Consider the following 21,561-nt stretch of genomic DNA (forward strand, 5'->3'; position numbering starts at 1 on the left):
ATTTAAGTTGCCACCTGTACAAGCAAAACAAAGTTTTAAAGGGAGTCCTAATTTGTTTCTTCCAATATCCTAATATTAGTACTTGTTGAACACACTTTTGCAAAAAACCATCAATTTGATTTTTTTTTTTTCTTTTTAACATCTTTAGCCTCGATTGAATTGGTTTCTTTATACTAATACGATTATGGTCATGCCAAAATTATGCAATATTAACCATGTTATTGGCATGTTAAATATCTTTCATGCAAAATATAACCACATTTCTATGAAAATTTTTTATATTTAAATTCTAAATGGCATATTTTCTATTAAGTACCTTAATTCATATTCAAATAGATTTTTTTTTTTTTTTTTTAAATCTTGCTCAAATTCACAGTCTGCAAAAATAGAGCTTAGTCTAAGGCCGACTCAACACATTTTTGGGTTAGAAGCAAATGTAAAACGTATTTTTACTTAATATTTTATAAGCGATCGATACATGATTTTTTTTAAAAAAAGTACATTATTTTTGTATAATTTAATACATTAATAGGACTATTTTCATATATTTATGAAATGTATATTAAAACTTTTAATTCTAAAAATATTGAAACAATTAATATGAGAATAAATATCATATTCTAAATGGCGACCATCTCTCTTAGCAATGTTAGAGTTTAGTTATTGAAAGATGGATTTTCAATAATAAATTTGTCTAAAAAAAATTTTAATTCTAATTTTAATCTTGATATAGCTCTTAAACTATTGTAAATGTAGTAAAATGTATTAATAAAATGTTGAGCATTCAAAAAGAGTAAAATATTTTAAGAATAATTTTTATTTAAATTTGGGGGCCTTAATTAAAATTTTTACATTGACAGGTAAACAAGACCTTCTATCATCCAATAGAAGATTTTTTTTTTTTCTTTTTTCTCTTTCCTAGGTAAGAGGCTTTTCTTTTTTATTATTATTTTTTTGCAATACTATAAGATAAATAGATATAATATAGTCTATTTTAGAGGGCCTTCTTCAATTTGGGGGTCTTAGGCCATTGCATAAATAATCTAATTGTTGAGAATCCCTAACCGGACTCCCTTAAAACTTTTTTGTGCTTGGGGAGAAAGAGAAAAAGAAAGTGAAAGTGATTTTTTGTGCTTGGAGTTAGAAAGAGAAAAAAAAAATGTCTGAGAAATAGGAGGGACTATTGGATTTAAATAGAGCGGAAAAAAAAGTAAAATTTTCCACAGCCAAAAAGAGTGAGGCTGTTTGATTTATTTATTTTTAATTTTAATTAAAAGATTGAATATGTTATTTGATTTTCATGTACCGAAGCTTTATTTGGGTTGATAATAAAAAAGGGCTTCGGTTAGTCTATCAAGGAAGATATACCCCAAAAAAACAATGTCCAGTAGAGGATGACACATATATCATAGAGAAAGTTGATGGACACATAAAATTTGATAAAAATTTGACACTAAGCTGCTGTGGCAACTTATTAGTGATTTCAGTTGTGGATGACTCCAAATAAGAACCCATAAAACTTTGCCGATTAATATTGCTCTATTATATTAGGGCTGTGTTAACGGCCCCTTGCGGTGCCCTTGTGCCCGTTAACAACTTTTTTGAAATTTGTATGACAATTTTTTGTCTTTTTTTATAGCTTTATCTTATTTGTTTAGCTTTATAAGTACCGCTTGATGTTTTTTTTTTACTTTTTTCCGACTTCTTTTTGTCCTTTTTGCACCTTAACCAGCACCCGTTGGTATGATAATACTAAGAAAATCTACCATAACTTCAAGCAAGGATGAGGGAAAGGTACCAAAAAAAAAAAAAAGAATTCAATAATTAAAAATATGATAAAATTTAAAACTAAATATAGTATTAAAAATAAAACTACTATCCCTTCAATGTTAACAAGATATTAATAAATAAATAATACACCACATTAGAACTTTCCCAACTCTACAGAAGCAAAAATTGAGGAAAAGCCAAGACATTCTTGACTTTCCACAACTGTAGATGCTCGACAAGTGGATCAGTAGGAAAAAGAGCTTAGTAGTACTTTCTTTCTTTCTTAACTTTCTAATTATGCGGTCATGGAGAATGAGGCACAATAATGGCTAAACTTTTCAAGTTATACATTAATGAACATCTTGGAGGGGACTCAAACTTAAGCTAAAGTCACATGAATACTCTCTGAATTAAAATATCAGAGAGGCATTCATAAGAATAGAAAAATAGACTTGAAAAAACAGTAACAATGTAATCCTTAACTTTTGCATTTACTTCATGTGCACCCCAGCAAGTCAATGGTGCTCAGATGTCCTTCCCTGCAGGCCATTTAGAGAAGCCATTCTCCAGGGCATCCCTCATCCATGGATGCCAGCACCTATCCAGTGCCTCTGGTACAATCAGCCAAGTTCTGTTTCTGGTGCTCTGCTCTGGCCATGACTCAAGCTCCTCCTTGACTAACAAAGCAAACATTGCAGCTTTACATGAACCTTCTGGGTAGAACTCATCTTGGTGGGTTTTACTTTTAAAGGGATAATAACCCAAGAAATCCTAAAACCAAGAAATAGAAGCAACCTTAATGTATAACTTGAATATGCCATAATCAAAACAAGTGCAGCAATATCTTTCAGTATTTTTTTTAAAACCTTTCCGCTAAACAGTAGCAAATGTCATCAACAACATGAGTGGAAACTGTCCAGCATTTTGCTAAATCTAGGACTAGGATGCCAAATATTGTATTTTAAAAAAATTCAGTAAACAAACAAATAATAATTGCAACAGCAATCAAAGTTTTATCTGTATTGAAATGTAGGCATCTAAAGCGACAATCACAACTAACAAGGCAGATATACACAAACGAAAAACAGAATTTTATTGCTTCTCCAAAAGCAGTCCAAGATAAACATGGGAGAATTAAGCAAACTGATAATGCAACAATTGAAACCTAAAAATCAGATCAACTTCAAGACCTTCAGAAGATTAAGTGACTATAAAATAATTCAAAGGGTTTATAACAATATCACACAAGTTCAATGGAAAAAGAAGAAGAAAAAAACAAGGACAACATCAAATTTATTAAAATCAAAATCACCATTAGTTCCCCTTGAACTCCAGCCTCTTCAATAGCTTCCCTTACTGCTGCCTCCTGAACAGCTTCATCATTCTCCCAACCACCCTATAAAAGGAAAAGAACAATTCATGAAAACAATTGTGTAATTATCACCTCCCACTTTCTAAATGATGGTCGGTAAAGCAAAAAACAGAAATTTATAAAAACCACACAAAACAAAATCTCCCGAGTAGTCATAAACTAGCTAATTTGCACTACATTTGAAAAAGACTTACCAATAAAAACTGCAAATAAATATCTCATGTTGCTTCCCAAAAAAGAATCCAAACTTTTGAATTCAATTAAGGAATTCCCAAATTCTTATTACTTGTCAAAAACACACATGTCATCAGTTAGGACCATCAATGATGAATCAGATATGCACTGGCATAAATCTTGGTATTGGTTTAATTTAAATTGCATTGCTGCAAATTGAGATTTAGTTCAAGATCAGTTAGTTTCCTTAGAATAAAAGCTTCCTGCCCAATAGCTTCCAAAATATAGTTCTACAGCACGCTATGACAGAAGCTAGAGTGTTGACATATGTTGACATATAATTATATCAACTGCCACAGGCCTCCATGCATTTCTCCTATAGTTAAGTTGGCCTGGCAACCGTGAACCATCTACAAATCTCCCACAATTTCCATTCCTCTACTCATGTGCTTGGGTGTCATCGCCTGAATGCCTTCTAATATGGTTTATTTATTATTAAATAGAACTTGCATATTTGCCAAGCATAATAGAATCCATGCATGGCTGATCATAAATCTCCACATCCTTCTCCTGTTTAACTGACATTGATCACTTCCAGTGTACCATCTTCATGAAGGCGATGGACCGTGACCTAATGCTGGTAAGGTCCTTTGCCTCATACAAAACTGACTGGAAAATTCCTTGAAATTTTTCATAGGCAATTCACCCTGTCAGAACAAACCAGAATATTTGCTAAACTGAAATTTACAAGTACCCAATAGGATATACCTTTTTCAGTTCTAGTCCATCTCTATGCCCTAAAATTCTATTGTCCTAAGATTGCTCCCAAGAGGTTTGTGATAACTAAGGGGTAATTATACTCTTAAAAATTGATATACTGCCAAACAAACAATCTTATCAACCTCCAAGTAAATATTACACTATCAACCATCCCTATTAACTTTTGGTCCTAAAATAACTTCAAAGCATCACAAAATTCAACTTGGCACATTATTTTGGGAGTGAATAGTGAAATTTAGGAGTCACCAATAAGCTATGGATGGAACAAATGAAATTGATGCCTTCCTGCAAATGGAACAACCTTTTATAATATTAAAGCTTCGGCTTATAGGGACTGCAAGTGTAAGCTAATAATGCATGAAAGCTAAATATGCAGGGACTCCACTCACACTTCCCAAGAAACACATAATATTATCCTTGTAATTTTACCAGCAAATAGAACTGCCATAAGCCATACAGAATAAAGTTTTGACAGGGGACATATAATCAAGAACTGGACTAACCAAGCAGCTAAAAAAAACACAAGGAAAATGGAAAGCAAGAAGTTGCCATGTCAACTTCTGCAAAGAATTTGGAGACTGTAAATTGATTTGAAAGCATGTTCATTTCCTACTGAAAAATTCCACTTGTACTGCACTTGGCCTAAATATTAATCTCCAGTGTGTGTGTGTGTGTGTGACAGAGAGAGTCCATAACATTTTAATGACCAAGCTAGCAGAGAAGTGAACCAAAAATATATAACAATTCTCGTCAAAGTAAATTTTCAGGAAAAAAAAAAAAAAAATTGCTTATTACCTTTGTAAACAGGAGACCTGGCCCACTAGTTGAGTTAATCATAAGCACCTCAACAATCTTCTCAGAATTCGAATTGCCACTCACATCTGAATCTCTATACCTAAATGGAATACACCTGTAAAAAATCTGCTCAGTTAGCTTCAGTGCACCAAACATAATAGGAATCTTTTGCCGATACCCCTAATGTTACAACCAATAATATAAGTCCCAACTGAAAAAATATATACATTATGATAAAAATTTCTTCTTTTTTATATTGTTACAAGTTTTATTTTTTAAGAAGAAGATAAACTATTTTATTAGAAAGAGGAGATCAATACTTACAACCAGTATGCATTGAATTCCTAAAATAAGTTACACATTAAAGTTTAAATACTCAACAAAATCTAAAAAAGGAACTGAAATAAACACTGCCAAAACCTGCGACCCACTGATACAAAGATTGCCATAAAAAAAACTCACAGAGTAGATGACTCCACATCAATGAATATGTGATTAAACCTGTTTCCATATGGTCCACATAAGGCATAAGTTTGATCATGAATGGCCTACAAACAAATGCATGCAAGTGCACCCAAGCTCAACCCCAGAAAAGATGGCACACACAGGCATCTCACATCAACCGTGTTTGGTGCATTCCAATGTCTGTCTATTCCATGTTCATTAGAGCTACTTCACAGAAACTACTGCAGATATCAAGGACAGACTAGGCACTTGTTTAAGCAGACATCAAGGATTATCAAGACCAACCTCAACCTCCCTCTTGAAAGAAGCTTTGAAGAATCTTCACAGATCGATTCTCTTTTCCTCAATTATATTCCTTCTGGCCCCAGCCTTCATCAATAAGCGCTAATTACAGTGGTAGACCATTGGCAAGTGATATCAGAGGTTATCTACCTAGGAAGTAGGAAGTTGCCTATTGTGTTGGAAGTAGTCCAACCATTATTGTATGAATATCATGCATTGTATTTGCCTATAAATATCAATGAGAAATGAGAAGTGTAGAGAGTGTTTTAATTCAGAAAATTATTTGTTAATTATAAAAAATTATAAAAAAAAAAATTTCAGAAAATTTTTTCAAGTGTTTTGCCTAGGACATAACACATTGTATTCATTCCTCAATCAAATAATATACTAAGAATCTCATCTACACTATAATGTCACCCAAATTCACTAAAAAGCCGCTCAAAGGTTATATCACGCTTAACAGTGGTGAGAATCTTACCTTTACCAAATGCACCTTGTTTATGAAGTTGAATAACCATTAGGGTAACCTACTACTTCCAATTCAATAGTTTTATTTCATAAAATGCTATCAACCAAGTCATTACGAAGATTCCGCACAAAGAGTCCAGAGGTTACGCAAAGATCGCATCTTTAAGTCCCCATCAGCTTTCCGGGTATCGTTAGTTTTCTTCATCATATTTATATGTAAACTTGTAAACTAGTTACAACATTGTACTAGTTATACCCTTTATCTATATATATATATTGTGTCTTTTTATATATTTCTCTTAGTTAGAGTTGTGGCAGGGCCAGCCCAACAAAATTTGGGGCCTAAGGCAAAAAATTTATATGGAGCCTTTTTATATGTAAACATTAATTAAATAAAATTATATAATACTAATTAAATTAAGATTAATTTGATGTAAATATAGAAATTGATAAATAATACTAGCTCAACTAAGGTTAATTTCAAATAGAAGATTGAATATTATAGTTGAATCAAAAGGAACTTACTTTAACTTGGATATATGACTATGCATAGTTAAGTACAGTTGTAATCTAAATTTTAATTTTATATATTCTTTTTAAGAGAAAGAGATAGATAGATATTATTTGGTGTGTGGCTTAGTAGGAAATTAGTCATCATTGGTGATTTATCACGTTTGCAGCATTTTATTTGAAACATCTTAGGGTTTCGATTGGGTTAAATTTTTATTGGTCTCCTATTTTAAAATCCATGTTAGAAATGAAAAAGAAAAATACTAAAAATACTACAAAATATTCACAATAAATGTGATTATGAATGTAATTGATGAATTTCAACAACTTAATTTATTTGTGTTTGAATTACTTTTTTATGTGATTGGTGATATGTCAGTTAAATCTATAATAAAATTTGGTATTTTTAGCATCGCTCTTAAAAAAAAGTATCAATTATTTAAAAAATGTTATATTTTTATAAAATTTTGGGCTTTTTACTAAGGGAGATGGGGCCTTTTTTTAGTAGGGAAATTTTTTATTTGTTGTGGGGCCTTAGGCCTAGGCCTAAGTTGCCCAGGCCTTGAGCCGGCGCTGAGTTGTGGAGTACTTGTCTTAAATAATTATGGGTTCGAATTCAATTCAGAAAGATGTGTGCTTTGTTCCCAAAAATTGTTTGAATTGACATTTATTTAATTTTATCATCTTTTCGTGTCTTCGATGGTTTTTAATGATCCCCTTATTATCCAACTCTTCTTAGTATCATTATGTGCTGAATTTTGTCTCCTTTTGTAACCAATCATAAGAATTTTAATTTTGGGAAAGTCTTCAGGCTTCTCTGGGACTATTTTTAGCATATTGTTAAGTACTTTTTGTCATTGTATAATGCACCCCCAAACCTTAAGGGAGAGTATTATTTCTAGCATAGTTTGGGTAATGATTTTTTTCAAAATGAAATATTTGTTAGAATAGTCAAACTCATAGTGTGAGTGGGCATGATCTTGTTTATTGCATTTATACAATCTTCCAAAAGAACTGCCATTTCTTGAAACATTTAGGAAGGGTACCAACTTAAATTGAAGATTGAGTTATATAGTCAACTAATATTAATCAAATTTGAATGGCAACATAAGTGCTTACTATCTCAATATACTAAGGTTTTGTTGCTTATTAACCATACTAAGTAAAACATTGTTCTTTTCATATGCATATAAATATACACATATGTACACATACATACATTCAAACATATATATATATATATATATATGTATGTATGAGTTTAAATTCAATATGGATGTTGTGTAAAATTCTTGTTTTACTCCCTTCAATCCAAACATACCACATCAACAATCCAAACATGCCATCTCTAAATTGCACACACTAATAAATAAAGTGTGATACATCCAATTAAAACTCATCAAGCCATCAAGCTTCATCCATCTCTCTCTCTCTCTCTCTCTCTGATCTAAACCTTCATGGCTAACCACGAGAGCTACTATCCACCGTCACCATCCCATTGGTCCCCAAGCTTAAACCATGAGAATATAATGGGGGTACCATACACAGTTTTGAGCCAAAATGTTGAAACTTGGTTTTGAGCTGAATGCAAAAGACACGACCACGTTGGTAAAATGCTTCCCAAAACGTTAGTGGTTTAAACATGGGGACCACCATGATGGTGGTAGTGAGTGGCAACTTTCATGGTCAACCATGGAGGTTTAGATTAAGGGAGTCAATCTCATACCGGAGACTGTACCGGTTTAACCAGTGGAACGATATATTTCAGTACCTGTCAATATCGATGTACCGTTTCAGGTTTACTGTTATTTTTTATATTTATAAATATATATATATATATGTGTGTGTGTGTGTGTGTGTGTGTGTGTGTGTGTGTGTGTGTTATAATAAATATAAAAGTTTACCATAAAATATTACCTAAATTCATAACAAATTATTCAATTTTAAACTTTTGCATCAATTAAAAGAAAGAAAAAAACAAAATATAAAAAATAGAAAACTAAATTGTTCATTGCATACTAAGAAAATAAATAATACTAATAAGTTAATACAATTAAGTTACCATTCTGTCCTTACAAAAATTCAAAAATTACAAAACTAAAAATAAAAAAAATAAAAATTTTTTTTTTCCCTGTACCAGCCAATATTGCTTGAAATCAACTGGTATATGGCTAGTACGGCCAGTATTTAAACCGGTACGAAACATTGGCATTTCGATACTAATATATGTACCGGTACAGTACATATCAATCAGTACGGCCAGTACTGGTACAATATCAACCACTTTGGTTTAGATCAAAGGGTTTAGGAGTGAAAAATTAGAGAGAGAGAGAGAGAGAGAGAGTATGGTTGCCATTGCTAGAGACCAAGGCCAGCCCAAGATTGTTTGAGGCTTAAGGCAAGAATTTTATAGAGACTTTTTTACATCTAAATATCACTTAAATAATATTTAATTATTTTATTTAATTTCAAATCTATTATTAATTTTTACTTATTAATTTGATTAATTCACCCAAAGTGAGATAATGATAATTATCATTAGCTCACTTTGTATTAAAATAAAGTGAAAGATAATAGGATTTTTTTTTTGGAAGGAGTAATCTTGCAATTTAGATAAGTATCAAATATTTGAATACAAATGAGAATAATGGTTTTTTTTTTCCTCTTTTGTACGTAAGATAGTATTACTCTTCTAACCTTTTTCATTCTTTGTAGGAAAAAAAAAATAAACTAAAGCATATATTATTTCAGAATTTGTATGAGAATATTTTGGTATGCCAAAAATTGAAGACAAACTAGAGGAATCTTCTTATTAGTAGTATAGATAGATTAGAAATTGTAACTCTAAAAGAAATGTTAATTTCAAAAGTCTACCCTTAACCAAAAAGCAAACAAGTTTCATCAAAAAATTAAAAAATTAAAAAACAAACGAGTTATTTTTACACTATTTTTAATACCAATTTAACATAGTTTAGTCAAAATACAAATCCACTTGCACACAGGAGAGAGAGAGAGAGAGAGAGAGAGAGAGAGAGAAAAAAACCTCTCAAATTTTCCCACATTTTCAAATTCAAATTCTCCCGCACCCACCGATCAAACAAAATGTGGGCTCTTGAAGGCCCTGCTCCACCGCAATAATCGTCCATACCGGCCCAACTGAGAAATAAGACCCGTTATTCCTTTAACCCTATATTGATTTAGGGTTTCACAGTCCCTGGAAAAACATTCCGCACAAAGATCCTAACTTTAAGCCCCCATCTGCTTATTGCCGAAGAACAAGTGTTGTTTTTGGCTTCTAATTTTTCTGGGTATCTGTTAGACATATATATTAGACATATTAGCCCAATGTAAAAGGCCCAAGCCCATTCCTGCTTGTATTAGTAGTCTAGAGTTTAGTCGCCTATATATACTCATATTAGGGTTCATTGTAATACAGGTTTTATGCTACACTCTTATACAATAAAGATGTAGCCCTTAAGGGATTCCTCCGTGGATGTAGGCTGTGTTCCTATTCTATACTTTTTTCTCTTCCGCATCCACTCTAGCATATACAACATGGTATAACACATTGCGTTTGATAATATTGTCCATTTAACATGGTATCAGAGCTAATATTTAACATAGTATTAGAGCCAAACTTCGTTCTTGGCATCAAACAAACATCTCTAGCAAGCAAAGAAGATTCTCACGTGCATAACACAGATCCACAACAATGCCCATGCCTTCTTTCAGATCTGGGTCCACAACATCAAGCAGCTCCCACAGAAACCCCGTTGTTGCCTCGCTACTACATCTCTGATCTCTCAAGCAAGTCGAACCACTCACCTTTCAGATCTGTGCAAATCAAGCCTTCGCCTGGCGAAACCAACTACACAACCATGCTCCACGGCCTATCGTGTGGAAAACCCAAAAATCCGGTCACCAGAAGCCCTGCCACGCGCCTCCACGCGCCGCAGTTGACTCCGAAACTCTCCCACGCGCCACCTCAGATTCCTGAATTTCAAATCGTCTTATTATCACACGCGCCACCCAAACAGCCTACTCGTTCACCGATCTACAAACCCTGAAATTCCGGCCATAATCTGACAATACACGCGCCCTCACGCGCCGGTAGAATTTCTGGCATCTAATCCACGCGCCGGTGGACTTCCCACGTGCCATCCACGCGCCGAAGAACTCACCTAATGTCATCCTGACGTCATCTGATGACGTCATCTTGCCACGTCAGCACCTTGCAAGTTATTGCCACGTTAGCCCTAATCCAGGTCAGCACCACGTCATCAGGATGAGTCAGCATCTCTGCAGCCCGATCCGTGACCCGACCCGACCCGAAAAACCCAGAACCGACCCGGTCCTTGTAGCCGTTGACTTTGACCATAATCTATTGACTTTGACCTGTTGACTTTGACTTTTTGCGTTGACCTTTGACCAAAAGTCAAAATTTCTGAAATAGCCTATCCTGCTCAGTTTTTCACGTAGATTCTAATTTTGGACTCCGTTTCTTCATTTGAAACTCCTAAATTGGTCAATTGGCACATTCTTCATTCTGGTTTCTTCAAAGGCATACTTCAAGGCATCTCCAAGTGATCTTCTCATGCTTATCTAACCTCAAGCCTTCATTGGGCTTCCGCCTTGAGTTTGAAGGAGGGTGTTAGAGATATATATTAGACATATTAGCCCAATGTAATAGGCTCAAGTCCATTCCTGCTTATACTAGTAGTATAGGGTTTAGTCGCCTATATATACTCATGTTAGGGTTCATTGTAACACAGGTTTTGTACTACACTCTTATATAATAAAGATGTAGCCCTTAAGGGATTCCTCCGTGGATGTAGGCTGTCAAGGCTGAACCACTTAACCCTCTTGTTCTCATTGTTCCTATTCTATGCTTTTTCCTCTTCTGCATCCACTCTAGCATATACAACATGGTATAACATATTGCGTTTGATAATATTGTCCATTTATATATTTCTCTTAGTTAGACTTGTGGAGTATTTGTCCTAAATAATTATGGGTTCGAATTCAATTCAGAAAGACGTGTGCTATGTTCCTAAGTTATGCCCAGATGTGTTAGTTCAGATACTATGTAGACTGCCTGAGAAAGATCTAATTCAATACAAATGTGTATCCAAAGATTGGTACTTTCTTATTTCGGAGACTTGTGTTCCAATTGTCTCTGCAAAGACTTCTCTTTGTGGACTTTATTTCCATACTTTGGTTCTTTCCGACGACATGTCTCGTATTCAGAGTAACTCATCTTATGATGCGAAAAATCGCTATTTTGCTGAATTGTCAAAATCTGGTGATAGACAAGTTTTAGAATATGTCTCCTTAGAATCCGGCGGTGATGAAATTGGTGAAGTCGGGATTGATAAGCATGCTAAGAACCTCCTTGATTGCTGCAATGGCCTTCTTTTATTTAGGAAGCCCTCCACACGCCATTACGATGTCTTCAATCCTACCACTAAAGAGTCTGTGACAATTCCCTACTCCTGTGATTCATATTGTGATGCTGCACTAGCTTTTGACCCTTGCAAATCCATTCATTTCAAAGTTATTTGCATTCCTTATTTTCATCTTGATGCACCAAAATGGTTGGACATGTTTTCATCAGAAACTGAAAAGTGGGTTCGACACACTCTGCATTTTGATCCCGTTCACATTGATGGGTCCAAAAAACCTTTTTTGCATCGACCTCAATCTATTTAGAACCCATGTTATTGATCTACCAAAGATCAAAAGAGCAAGTTTATCATTATGTATTGGTGTATCGATGGGACATCTTTGTTTTGCTCAATGTGAACGCTCAAGTATCTCAATTTGGTTGCTTGAGGACAACAACCAAGCTGATGGATGGATTTTAAAATACAGCATCCGCTTGGATTACTTGTTGGATCGTCTGATGGTGGCTCAATTTCGATTACTTGATGAAATTTTCTGGTTTCAACCCTATGCAATTCATCCAAAGTCTGATGTTATCTTTCTAGGAACAGCTCGGAGCATCATAAGCTGGCATATCAAAAGCAACAAGTTTAAATTGGTCTCTAAAACAAGGGAAGGAATGGTTGTACCTGGGTGCTTTACTCCAGTTTTGGCGTACTCTCGTTGCCTTGTCCCATTAAAGTCATTGGGCATGAGAAATTTCAGATCAAATCAATTGTAAGTGGCTATATTTTTCTTCTTTTTTATATGCATTATACTTTGTCTTCGTCAGCTGTCCCCTTTCGCTAACACACATACACACATATATATAAATATGCATAATTAAGAATGGAAAAAAAGTTTCATGATTTAACACTATGATACTGAAACCTCATTTCCTGGATTTCTTATTTTTATTCTGATAAATGTTTTTCTTGAGAATTAATTTGAACTGTTTTTTTAATGAGATATGTTTTGTCCATTGTATTGCTTTCTTTAATAACTTTTCCTTGTTGCTTTTTGATGCCCTTCGTTCATTTGCTTTTTGTATATATATATATATATATATATATTTTTTTTTTTTCTCTAGCTATGTTGGCAATTTACGTTTAAGTAAGAATTTCATTAAAACAGAAATATGGTACAATGGGATCTCCAAAGTTAATTTTTGAAATTATGGAGATCAATAGGGGAGCCCTGTATGCTGCCTAAAGGCAAAAGCGATCATCCAATCCTATTATGATCTAAAAAAACTTTAGGGAATATGTTAGGGGAAGCCATATGTATTCTATTCCTCTTCTTTTTTTCTTTTTTAACTATCAAAATAATTTATAAGAAGAATGTTAAAGTTTAGTCAATCATCTTTGTTTTATATTTTGAGTTTTATAAGAATGTTTTTGTTTTTATATTTTTCGTTCTAGTTATAGTAGTAATGTTACATACAACAATAATGCGTACTCAGGTAATCACATTCGTCCAAAGCTTTAATCCTGTTGTGACATCTGTTGAAACAATAGAGGATTTTTAAGACGATTAGATGGAATAGAATTTCCTCCCTTAAAAATAGTGGAGGGTAAATAGGGTTTTGGGTTTTAGACCTACTAGGTGTGGGGCTGTAAATGAATCAATTTGATAATAAATAGTTTATGTTCAGTAAGTTTAAGTTTGTTATTACTTATTAGGAATGAGCAAAACTCAAGTTCAAGTTTAGACTTGATTATTCAATAAACCTAGATTAAATATCTTAGCTTTCATCTTTGACCTCTGTTTCTTTTTCCGTTTTAAATTGAACAGTGCAATGAATTCTGGGGGCACAAAAGTTTTTGAGCCTGGAAATGCTGTTTGAAGATCAGGTATAGCAATTTTAGGACAAAGAAGAATACACCTGTCTCAAATTCAAGGGATGGACAAAGAAGAATACATGTGGCTGACCTTGTATATTAAGGATCCATAGCTAGTTCCAAAAAATTTTGGAACTAAGGCTTGATTTTTGTTGTTATATATTTGGAGTGTAATATAATTGTTTGAATTGGCATTTATTAGTCTTGTCATCTTTTTGTGCTTTCAATGGTTTTAATAATGATTCCCGAGTAATTCAACTCTTCTTAATATCATTGTGTTGAATTTTGTCTTCTTTTGTGATCAATCCTAAGAATTTTCATTTTGTGAAAGTCTTTACGCTTCCTTTCAATTATCATTAGCAATACGGTAAATGCTTTTTGTCATTGTGGCTATTGTATTTTTTTTATTAGAAAAATATTGGATAAAAAGTTGTCTACCATTCATCTTTTCTAGATTTTTTTCTTTTAAAATATGATCTCCTCTAGATCTTACTAATGCCCGTAGACGCAGAATATGAAATTGTTGGAATGATATAATGAATACTTTATATCAATTAGACATGCTTCAACGGAAGCATGGTTAATCCCCCCCTTAGGTCCACTTCCTCGTACAAAGCTGACTGGAGGCAATGGCTCCCAAGAGGTTAGTGACAAGTGACAACTAAGTGGTAATTGTACTATTAAATATTGATATACTTGCCAAACAGAGCTGGTTGCATTTCCTTTCTTTACTTTTGTTAGCATAATCAAAGCAACAATGTTGACAATATAATATCTCAATCTATAGTCAAACTTTCAAAGAAACAGCACCAACAAAGAGGAGAAACCAATGCTCTTTTAGATACAAACTAGCAAATATGTGATAGCATTTGCAATTCAATCAATGTTCTGTAATATAGTAATTAAACCCATGCCGAACTAACCAATTAGACCAAAAACCTAGTGATCCAGCACTTAAACCAGTCCGGATGTTTAATTACACTGTTTTTGCACAAGGCTCAGTCAAACTTGGCAGATTTGTGGTGACCCGTGTAACTCGGATGAGTTTTTATCATCTGGCTGGGTTTGTAAAATTACATCTACAAGCTCATTTTGTTGACTTCTTTACTTTTTAATTTGTGATAATATAATAATTTAAAGATGAGAAACCTAAAGAATTAAAAAAAAAAAAAAAAATGCATTGCTCTATTCATCCTATCAAAAGAGTACTATGTTATTATCAGTTTATGTGCATCATTTTTTTTTTTTTTGGGGGAATGGCTTGTGTCCAGTGGCAGTTGCCACTGGACACGTCAAGATACGGACACGTGTCCAAGAGCCGCACCCTTTTTTTCTCTCCTGACCTTCCCTTTTCACATTCAGTCGTACCCTGGCCCTGTTGCAATTGGTACATATTTAAGTCTATGTTCCACAACTCCAAATATTTTAAGCTTTAAGAGCATTTGCAGTAGTGAAGTAAATAGCTATATAACTATTTTAGTTTCATCAAAACACAAAAATACATGATGTAGTAGTGGTGCTATAGGGAAATTTTTTTTACCTTCTTGCTACAGTACACAGATATTTATGGCTATGCATTGTAGCTGAAAAAAAATTAATTTATTCTCCCTCTTATTAAAATATTTTTTTTCCTTTCTTTTTTTTCTTTTTCTTTTCTTCTCAGAACTCTCACAATCTCTCAACTCTCTCTCTCTCTCTCAACTTTCAGACCTCTCACGCCGTCGCTCCCCTGATCCATGCCACCACAAACCCAACTCCAACCACGGCAACCCCCACCCCACCACCACCACCACATTAGTCACAAATCCAACCATACCCACACTCATCAAACCCACCACCACCAATATCAATCACCACCTCCACCACCACGGCAACCCCACCACCACCACATTAGTCACAAACCCAACCATACCCACCACTACCTCAAAAAAAAAAAAAAAAGCAAACATCAGGCAAACCCACGGCCAAAATCCATCACTGAGAGAGTCACAACCCATGAACCATAACCGAACTAAGCGGACTTGAGAGACCAACGAGCTAGAGGAGAGAGCCAGACTTAAGAGACCAACGACAGATCCACCCACAGAGAGAAGACGAAGGTTTGGCTTGGTCAAGTGGGTTGCGGTGGGTTACGTGGCCTGTGATGGTGGTGGGTAACAATGACCTGTGATGGTGGTGGGTTGCAATGGCTTGTGACAATGGTCCAACCATGGTGGCTTGGTGATGGTGTTCCACCATGGGTTTTGGGTTTGAAGGGGAGAGAGCAGAAAAAAAGAGAGAAGGAAGAGAAAGAGACTAAAATGAAATAATGAGGGAGAGAGAGAAGAAAAATCAACCAATAATTTGTATATATATAATTTGATTTTAAAAAAAATAATGTTGTTATACTAGACAATAATAGGCTATCACGACGATTGAGAAATTTTTTTTAGTCAAAAGATAAATTTTTATATATATAATTTGGGGTTAAAACAAAATATTATTGTTACACTAGATGATTATTTGCTATCATGATGATTTAGAAATTGTTTTAGAAAAAAAAATGTATAAATATAATTTACTGGTAAAAAAAATCACTTGTTAACACTAGACGATTATTTGCTATCATGTGGCGGCGGTGACAGTGGTTGTGGCAGCGGTAGCGGTAGTGATTGCAGTGGCGGTGGTGGTGGAAGAGTTGGTGGCAGCAGCGGTAGTGGCAGCGATAGCGGCAGCGATAGCAGTTACAGGTGGTTGTGATTATTGTTTATTGTAGTGGATATATTATTTTATTGTAATGGATATATTATTTTATTGTGATATTTTTATTATTTTATTGTGTTGAAAGCTAAAATAAATCCACTACTATAGCATGTTTTGTAAAGTAAGTAGGTAAAATAGATAAATTAACTTTTTGTGGTGCCAAATAGCGGCTTTGGCCTTTACTTTGTTTCTCTTCTTTCTTCGTATGGACATTTTGTTGTTTTATTTGTTTATTCCTGGAGCTGATCTTATTTAACTTTGCTGCTTTGTGCTTTCTATGTTTTTTTTTTTTTTTTAAGAGAGTTTTAACCTATGACATCGCTCTTGATGATAACTTTTTTATCACCAGACCAAGACATTAATCAATTTTTGGTATAGGCAGGAATTAAATCTTAGATCTCTTATACAACCATTAGAGACTTTACCAGTTGAGTTGACTGGAACCTAGTATGCTTTCTATGTACAAAATAAAACTATAAGCATTCTAGTGTTATTTTAACCTTTCTATGAATAAATTTAATAATTGTAATAGTTACTTATTGTGACTTACACGATTTTTTTTTATAGTGTATACTATATTATTTCTCATGTATTTGTTTTAATTAATCTTATTAAAAATTTATAATTGGTTTAATTATATCTTGAATTCATCATAAATTTTATCAAAACGTAAATTTTAATAAAACATAAATCCTTCTACCAAAAAAAAAAAATAATTCGTCATAAATTTTATTAAAACATATTTTTAAAGCTATTGTGGGGGGTCTGAGGACAGCAACACTATTAGGCCACACCCAAGGATAGTATGGGCCTAATGGGCAAATGAAGAAAATCTTGGTCTGATCGAAAGAAGGGGGTCAGATGAGAGCCTCTCATGCCCCGAGGGAGAGAGGAACCCCATCCCTGTTTGGGGGGTTTGGATCAAGGCAGGCAGCCATGGTAGGTACTGGAGGAAAGAGGACGAGAAGAGTGTTGAGGAAGCACCCATCACCTCCGCATTGAATGCATTATACCAACTAGGACAACCGCATTTATGACGGAAATGATACTTGAACGGTGCCCAGACAGCCTATAGCTCACCCTACACTTCCCTCAAATGAGGGGTGTGACAAGTATCTAGGGGAAATACTCAACTCTCCAAGTGGAGGGTCAAGATGAGAGGAAAGTTACTATAAAAGAAGGGGAAAACCCATTGAATAGGGATCAAGACTAAGAATTAAGGAGAAATTACTCAAACTTGTACTGTTTTAAAGTGTATTAAGCCACCTCGGTAAATCGAGGAAACATTAATGCATATTTTAGATTTTCTTCTCACCTTGGTTCACTTCATATGTTGTTTAGATCTTCTTTTCCAACTTTAACCTGTATGTTAAGGAACCCACGGGTTGGTTCGCTATACCCATCTTAAAACAATTAATTGCAGTGGGCTTGCTTCCAAAGCCCAAGCCTTAACTCTTGGGCCTTTATGACTGTTTTTGGCCCCAAATAAGGCTCTCTCTCTCTCTCTCTCTCTCTCTCTATATATATATATATATATATATTTGAACGTTATTTTACTGAATTGTCAAAATCTGGTGATAGACAAGTTTTAGAATGTCTCCTTAGAATCCGGTGGCGATGATATTGGTGAAGTTGAGATTTATTTAGGAAGCCCTCCACTTGCCAGTACAATGTCTGCAATCCTACCACTAAAGAGTCTGACAATTCCCTACTCCTGTGATTCAAATTGCGATGCTGCACTGGCTTTTGACCTTTGCAAATCCATTCATTTCAAAGTTATTAGCTTTCCTAATTTTCATCTTGATGCACCAAATTGGTTGGACATATTTTCTTCAGAAACTGAAAAGTGGGTTCGACACACACTGCATTTTGATCCCGTTCATATTGATGGGTCCAATTTAATTAAGGAGTTTGTTTATTTGGATGGCATGTTGTACTGGGTGTTAGCTTCAAAAAACCATTTTTGCATCGACCTCAATCAATTTCGCGCCCATGCCATTGATCTACCGAAGATCAAAAGATCAAGTTTATCATCAAGTATTGGGGTATCAATGGGACATCCTTGTTTTGCTCGGGGCGAATACTCAGATTTCTCAATTTGGTTGCTTGAAGACCACAACCAAGCTGATGGGTGGATTTTGAAATACAGCACCAGCTACGATGACTTGTGGGAGTGTCTGTTGGTGGATCAGTTTCGATTACAAGAAGAAGTTTTCTGGTTTCAACCCTATGCAATTCATCCAAAGTCTGATGTTATCTTTCTAGGAACAGCTCGGAGTATCATAAGCTGGCATATCAAAAGCAATCAGTTTAAATTGGTCTATAAAACAAGGGATGGAATGGTTGTACCTGGGTGTCATACTCCAGTTTTGACGTACTTTCGTTGCCTTGTCCCATTAAAGTCATTGGGCATGAGAAATTTCAGATCAAATCAATTGTAAGCGGCTTTATTGCTTTTCTTCTCTCTATATACATTGTGCATTATCCTGCTTTATCGCACCCTTCCCCCCTCTCAGAAAGAAGCAAACAGAAGTACTAGTAAACATTTCTCATGATGAACTAAAGGCTATGATACTGACTCCTCATTTTTTTAATTTCATTCTGCTGAATGTTTTTCTTGTGAGAATTAATTTTAACGTTTGCTTTGCCCATGGTATTGCTTGATTGAATCCATTTGTCTTGTTGCTCTTCGTCATAATGCCATTTATTTTTGAGCTTTTGTTTTATCTTGGTGCCATATGGTGCCATATATATGTTGGTAAGTAATAATTTCATTCTGTATTTTTAATATAATAGCAGCAATTTACCGTATGTTTCTTTGACAGAAATGCTTAAACTTCATAATCCAGCACTTCTTTCCCTTGTTATTAAAGCTGAAATGCATTAAAGTGTGAAAAGTTCGCAATATTATCTCTGTTTAAATAGATTGAGATCTAAATCTCATTAGTAGTAGTAATAAAAATGGACATGTCAATTAAGGGAGTAACAAAAAGTATGACTTTTGATCTTTGCCTACTTCACTTTTTTTGATGGAGCCGTCTTCTACTTATATTATTCTTCCTACCCATCCCAAAAAACAAAAACAAAAAGTGTATGAGATATAATAGTATAGAGAAAAAAAAATACATATAGCCGACCCTAATTAATATGTCAGGGATTCATGGCCGATCCCAAAATTTTGATACTAACGTTTTGTTTGTTGTATTACAAGTAAGAGATGTTTATGTTTTTTGTAATTTTAAATTGGCATTTTAAAACCCTATAATTAATCGATCTTCTTTGTTTAATATTTTTAGTTTTGTAAGAACTTTTGTGTGTGTATATATATATATATATATATTCGTTCTAGTTATAGCAGTAATGTTACATACGTTGATAATGTGTCCTCAGGTAATCACATTTGTTCAAAGCTTTACCCTTTTATGAGATCTATTGAAACATCAGAGGATGTTTAAACCATTTAACTTTTAGTTGGAATAATACTTCCTCCCCTAAAAGAGTGGAGGGTAAATAGGTTTTGGGTTTTAGACCTACCTTGTGTAGCTATAAATGAATCAAGTTAATCATAAATAGCTCATGTTTAGTTAGTTTATGTAAGTTATTAGTAATGACCTAAATTAAAGCTTAGATTCGACTCGATTTTTAATAAGCCAAAATCAACATAGTAATGTGTTTATGTTTAAGCTTGCAACCATGGGACTCAATTTAAATATCTATAATATTGTATTTTTTTATATGGATTTGATATTGGATTATATAAATTTATAATTTAGTTTAGAAGACATCAAAATATTCTCTGTAGTTTATTGATAATATAAATAGTCAATTTCGTTGTAAAAGTAATATATAAATTTTATTTTATTTTTTTATAACAAAAGGTATATATAAATTTTAACAATACAAGGTTCTTCTTAAAAAAATAATAATAACTATACAAGATTGGCGAGTTTAATTTTTACAAGTTCATAAATAAAAATAACTCAACGTAGCTAATTACTAATTAGATAATATAATTTGAATTATTTTAGTTATTATCCCTTGAGGAACAACTGATTGGTGGGATAAATGGATTTGAAGACATTGGAAACTTGGAGGCACCAAGTTTTATCCACCATACTATCGTTTATAGGATTTCCGATATGTCTAATAGGTAGAGAATGCAATAGTTTAGCTAAACATGAGTACACCACTTCCCTATATGTATTTATTAGTTATTATTTATTAGCAAAGATGTGTGAATAGGTATAAAATTTTAGTTGTGATGTTTGCTATATATGAGAGAAGGATAAGTTAATATGCTTGAGCTTGTTTGATAAGAAAATTAACCAAGCTTGAAAATAAAATCTAATTTATTGATGAACTTGAGCTCCACTTGCGTTTGCAATAAAATTAAGTAAACAATCCAAAATATTTAATACTTGACTGAGCTTGTATACAACCCTAACCATTGTATACAACCCTAACCAAGTGTGCACGTAATTATCGAAGAAAAGAAAATGATAGACTTGTTCTAGCTATGAACAAGTACAACTCTCTTCAGTGTATTGTTCTGTTATGTTTCAACTTCCTTTCTCAGCTTTCATCTTTCATCTTTCATCTTTGACCTTTGTTTTCTTTTTCCTTTCTGAATTGAGCAGTGCAATGAATTCCAAGGGCACTAAAGTTTCAGAGTTTGGAAATGCTGTTTGAAGAATTCGTAAAGCAATTTTAGGTTTTAATAGTCAATGGTTACCAGATAAATGATGGCTGTCTTAAATTGAAGGGGATGGACAAAAAAAAAATGCATGCGGCTGACCTTGTATATTAAGGATCTATAGCTAGTTGTAACAAATTTTGGGACTAAAGCTTGATTTTTGTTGTATATTGGTATGTAATATAATTGTTTGAATTGACATTTATTTTCAGCAAGCAAAAAAAAAAAAAAAAAAAAAAAAAAAAAAA

The 21,561-nt window shown here is 33.8% G+C and overlaps 1 protein-coding gene and 1 long non-coding RNA gene across 2 annotated transcripts in view; one reads left to right on the plus strand and one right to left on the minus strand.

Moving 5' to 3' along the window:
- Nucleotides 1-2,017: 2,017 nt before the first annotated feature.
- LOC112010900 (nudix hydrolase 16, mitochondrial) overlaps nt 2,018-21,561 on the minus strand; it is a 62,075-nt gene continuing 42,531 nt past the window's right edge. The window contains exons 2-4 of the mRNA XM_065779473.1: nt 4,892-5,006; nt 3,083-3,166; nt 2,018-2,541 (exon numbers count right to left, since the gene is read on the minus strand). Coding sequence (XP_065635545.1) covers nt 2,296-2,541; nt 3,083-3,166; nt 4,892-5,006 — 445 coding nt within the window. The 3' untranslated portion in view covers nt 2,018-2,295. The remainder of the gene's footprint in view (nt 2,542-3,082; nt 3,167-4,891; nt 5,007-21,561) is intronic.
- LOC112010898 (uncharacterized) lies at nt 11,593-14,171 on the plus strand. The gene is made up of 2 exons (XR_010631330.1): nt 11,593-12,775; nt 13,832-14,171. It is a non-coding gene; the product is annotated as an uncharacterized LOC112010898 (long non-coding RNA).

The sequence above is a fragment of the Quercus suber genome, unplaced genomic scaffold (assembly GCF_002906115.3).
Source record: "Quercus suber isolate HL8 unplaced genomic scaffold, Cork oak 2.0 scaffold_209, whole genome shotgun sequence".
Classification (NCBI taxonomy): Eukaryota; Viridiplantae; Streptophyta; class Magnoliopsida; order Fagales; family Fagaceae; genus Quercus; species Quercus suber.